A 5000-nucleotide genomic window follows, 5' to 3' on the forward strand; every position below is an offset into this window, starting at 1 on the left:
TCTTGATTCATGGCCGTTGGACAAAATACTTCAAACTTCATGAATAATTGATGTGCGTAATGACTAGACTACAGGCCTATGATATAATTTCCGGTCTCGCACCATTTTATTGTCATCATCGCCGTTTTATTCCATTGCAATGTTTTTCCTTTTTAAGATTTTTTTTTTTTAAAGGAATCCAAATAGAATGCATTGTTTTAAGGGATTTACGTACGTCAGTAGGCTATGACTTGGAATAGCCTTTGTTGAATTTATTTTTGAAATTATGTCTGTGAAGCACTAGCGGTTCTGGGCAGGGGGCCAGTGCCCCTGTGACAACAATTTTGGACCCCCTTGTGGCCCCCCCTAAATGGAGTATGAAATAATTTTTACATAAACACATTTTTTGCTATCGTTCTTTTTTTTTTTTACATCTGTTATTAGACAGTGGCAACGCGTACCTCAGGTCCACAATGTCAGATGACAGATTAAGCAATTTAGGTGTATTAAGTATGGAGTCAAGGAGGGCAAAGGCTTTGAGTCTAGATGAATTTGCTGATCTTTTTGCACAAAACCCCCCCACAAAAACCGGAGAATACAGTTGATGTGACCTGATACTGAATATGTAATGCAAATGAAAAGTATAATGAAAATGTAAATAAATTGGTGAATGATTATGGTCTTTTGCCTGCTAATGCAGTGAAGAAAACAATATGACAACAATAACATCTAATGTAACTGGCCCCTCTAACAGTACAACTGGCCCCTCTAACAGTACAACTGGCCCCTCTAACAGTACAACTGGCCCCTCTAACAGTACAACTGGCCCCTCTAACAGTACAACTGGCCCCTCTAACAGTACAACTGGCCCCTCTAACAGTACAACTGGCCCCTCTAACAGTACAACAGGCCCCTCTAACAGTACAACTGGCCCCTCTAACAGTACAACTGGCCCCTCTGACAGTGTAACTGGCCCCTCTAACAGTACAACTGGCCCCTCTAACAGTACAACTGGCCCCTCTAACAGTACAACTGGCCCCTCTGACAGTACAACTGGCCCTTCTAACAGTACAACTGGCCCCTCTAACAGTACAACTGGCCCCTCCTCTAACAGTACAACTGGCCCCCCCTCTAACAGTACAACTGCCCCCCCCTCTAACAGTACAACTGGCCCCCCCTCTAACAGTACAACCGGCCCCTCTAACAGTACAACCGGCCCCCTCTAACAGTACAACCGGCCCCCTCTAACAGTACAACTGGCCCCTCTAACAGTACAACTGGCCCCTCTAACAGTACAACTGGCCCCTCTAACAGTACAACTGGCCCCTCTAACAGTACAACTGGGCCCCTCTAACAGTACAACTGGCCCCTCTAACAGTACAACTGGCCCCTCTAACAGTACAACTGGCCCCTCTAACAGTACAACTGGCCCCCCCTCTGACAGTACAACTGGCCCCCCTCTGACAGTACAACTGGCCCCCCCTCTAACAGTACAACTGGCCCCCCTCTAACAGTACAACTGGCCCCCTCTAACAGTACAACTGGCCCCTCTAACAGTACAACTGGGCCCCTCTAACAGTACAACTGCCCCTCTAACAGTACAACTGGAGTACAACTGGCCCCTCTAACAGTACAACTGGCCCCTCTAACAGTACAACTGGCCCCTCTAACAGTACAACTGGAGTACAACTGGCCCCTCTAACAGTACAACTGGCCCCTCTAACAGTACAACTGGCCCCTCTAACAGTACAACTGGCCCCTCTGACAGTACAACTGGCCCCTCTAACAGTACAACTGGCCCCCTCTAACAGTACAACTAGGCCCCTCTAACAGTACAACTGGCCCCTCTAACAGTACAACTGGCCCCTCTAACAGTACAACTGGCCCCTCTAACAGTACAACTGGCCCCTCTAACAGTACAACTGGCCCCTCTAACAGTACAACTGGCCCCTCTAACAGTACAACTGGCCCCTCTAACAGTACAACTGGCCCCTCTAACAGTACAACTGGCCCCTCTAACAGTACAACTGGCCCCTCTAACAGTACAACTGGCCCCTCTAACAGTACAACTGGCCCCTCTAACAGTACAACTGGCCCCTCTAACAGTACAACTGGCCCCCCTCTAACAGTACAACTGGCCCCTCTAACAGTACAACTGGCCCCTCTAACAGTACAACTGGCCCCTCTAACAGTACAACTGGCCCCTCTAACAGTACAACTGGCCCCTCTAACAGTACAACTGGCCCCTCTAACAGTACAACTGGTCCCCCCTCTGACAGTACAACTGGCCCCCCTCTAACAGTACAACTGGCCCCTCCTCTAACAGTACAACTGGCCCCCCCTCTAACAGTACAACTGGCCCCCCCTCTAACAGTACAACTGGGCCCCTCTAACAGTACAACTGGCCCCTCCTCTAACAGTACAACTGGCCCCTCTAACAGTACAACTGGCCCCTCTAACAGTACAACTGGCCCCTCTAACAGTACAACTGGCCCCTCTAACAGTACAACTGGCCCCTCTAACAGTACAACTGGCCCCTCTAACAGTACAACTGGAGTACAACTGGCCCCTCTAACAGTACAAACTGGCCCCCCCTCTGACAGTACAACTGGCCCCCCCCTCTGACAGTACAACTGGCCCCCCCCTCTGACAGTACAACTGGCCCCCCCTCTAACAGTACAACTGGCCCCCCCTCTAACAGTACAACTGGCCCCCCCTCTAACAGTACAACTGGCCCCCCCCTCTAACAGTACAACTGGCCCCCCCTCTAACAGTACAACTGGCCCCCCCTCTAACAGTACAACTGGCCCCCCCTCTAACAGTACAACTGGCCCCCCCTCTAACAGTACAACTGGCCCCCCCCTCTAACAGTACAACTGGCCCCTCTAACAGTACAACTGGCCCCTCTAACAGTACAACTGGCCCCTCTAACTGTACAACTGGCCCCTCTAACTGTACAACTGGCCCCTCTAACAGTACAACTGGCCCCTCTAACAGTACAACTGACCCCTCTGACAGTACAAACTGGCCCCCCCTCTAACAGTACAACTGGCCCCCCCCTCTAACAGTACAACTGGGCCCCTCTGACAGTACAACTGGCCCCTCTAACAGTACAACTGGCCCCTCTAACAGTACAACTGGCCCCTCTAACAGTACAACTGGCCCCTCTAACAGTACAACTGGGCCCCTCTAACAGTACAACTGGGCCCCTCTAACAGTACAACTGGCCCCCCCTCTAACAGTACAACTGGCCCCCCCTCTAACAGTACAACTGGCCCCCCCTCTAACAGTACAACTGGCCCCCCCTCTAACAGTACAACTGGCCCCCCCTCTAACAGTACAACTGGCCCCCCCTCTAACAGTACAACTGGCCCCCCCTCTAACAGTACAACTGGCCCCCCCTCTAACAGTACAACTGGCCCCCCCTCTAACAGTACAACTGGCCCCCCCTCTAACAGTACAACTGGCCCCCCCTCTAACAGTACAACTGGCCCCCCCTCTAACAGTACAACTGGCCCCCCCTCTAACAGTACAACTGGTCCCCCCTCTGACAGTACAACTGGCCCCCCCTCTGACAGTACAACTGGCCCCTCCTCTGACAGTACAACTGGCCCCCCCTCTAACAGTACAACTGGCCCCCCCTCTAACAGTACAACTGGGCCCCTCTAACAGTACAACTGGCCCCTCCTCTGACAGTACAACTGGCCCCTCTAACAGTACAACTGGCCCCAGCTTCCCCCCCCCCCCCCCCCCCCCCCCAGTTGAAATGGTCTTGAACCGCCACTGCTGTGAAGCAAATTAAATCAGTTGTCTGCCAAAAAGATGACAGTGAATATTGCAACAACAAAAAAAACGGATGTGAATTCCTATGAACAAAAGCATAAATAACCAAATATCAGGCATTCAAATTGAACAAAACATCCAAGCTCGAGCTACAGGTGTTCGTACCCCGTGCGTGTCCGTCTTGTGGCTGGAGGCTGAGAACCCTGAATAAAACGCACGCGCCGCGCTGGTCTCTTCTCCTCTCCAGTTAACCACTAACTGCTTGAAGCTGTTCGCTTGTTATCTGACAGGGCTGGCTGGCTGCAATGTTCATGCACCATGTCTCGCGAGAGAAACTGAGCTCCGCTTGACGAGATCTGAGACACTCAGGTGTAAGAGCCCTTCTCTCATCCCTCTCGGCAGCCAGTGGGAACAGTAGACGGCAGATAAGTGCGTCGGCCTGGGAGACTGCAGGCATCTCTGACTGTGTGATCTTCGTGCTCAAGGCTGCTCCGGCTGTATTGCATCATTACCGGACCACTGTCTATGACTAGGCTACTACATCTTTCCATTGCGTCAATTTTAGCCCCTTACTCTTTAAAGAAAAGCAGTCGCAAAGATGATGTCAATGAATAGCAAACAGCCACACTTCGCCATGCATCCGAGCATACCTGAACACAAATACACCACTCTGCATTCCAGCTCGGAAGCAATAAGGAGAGCCTGTCTGCAAGCTCCACAGGTAAATGAAACCCAAAACTTCTGCTTTTGTGTCCTTTTCCTATGCTCTTTCTATGCCCGCGCTTCTGCATGTTGTAAGTGTTAATGTTACTGTAACTGCGCGAGCGCAATAATACGGAAGGAACGCTCGGAGGCACATTCTGCCAAAGCCAACTGCGGTGCACCTTTAATGTTTCTTCTTCTTCATGTATTTTCCACGGCAATCACCCGCACGCCTGTGATCTTTTTGAAAGCCACCCTGAACACAAAAGCTACCGACTTTTTTTTTTTTTTTTTTGGTATTATGACTCGGTGACAGTCTTCTAAAGGGAATATTCTTCGTGTTTTATGTGTTGTCAGAAGTCCCACAGCTGACATATCCACTTATTCATCATGTGCTCGTTCTTTCTCTCTTTTTCCCCACTTTGCTTTGTTTCTGTTCCCTCCTCTCCCTTCTCGCTCTCTCGCCCTCCCTCTCTCCGTATCTCGTCTCATTGCAGCTGCAGAGTAACATATTCGCCAGCCTGGATGAGACTCTC

General features: G+C 50.6%; 1 protein-coding gene across 1 annotated transcript in view; it reads left to right on the plus strand.

Annotated features, from left to right (window-relative positions):
• The first annotated feature begins 4360 nt into the window (after positions 1 to 4360).
• The window catches only part of LOC120040203 (POU domain, class 4, transcription factor 1-like), a 1706-nt gene continuing 1066 nt past the window's right edge, over positions 4361 to 5000 (plus strand). Inside the window, exons 1-2 of the mRNA XM_038985448.1 lie at positions 4361 to 4483; positions 4962 to 5000. The exon at positions 4962 to 5000 is cut by the window's right edge and continues 1066 nt beyond it. Coding sequence (XP_038841376.1) covers positions 4361 to 4483; positions 4962 to 5000 — 162 coding nt within the window. The remainder of the gene's footprint in view (positions 4484 to 4961) is intronic.

This window comes from Salvelinus namaycush, unplaced genomic scaffold, assembly GCF_016432855.1.
Source record: "Salvelinus namaycush isolate Seneca unplaced genomic scaffold, SaNama_1.0 Scaffold3354, whole genome shotgun sequence".
NCBI lineage: Eukaryota > Metazoa > Chordata > Actinopteri > Salmoniformes > Salmonidae > Salvelinus > Salvelinus namaycush.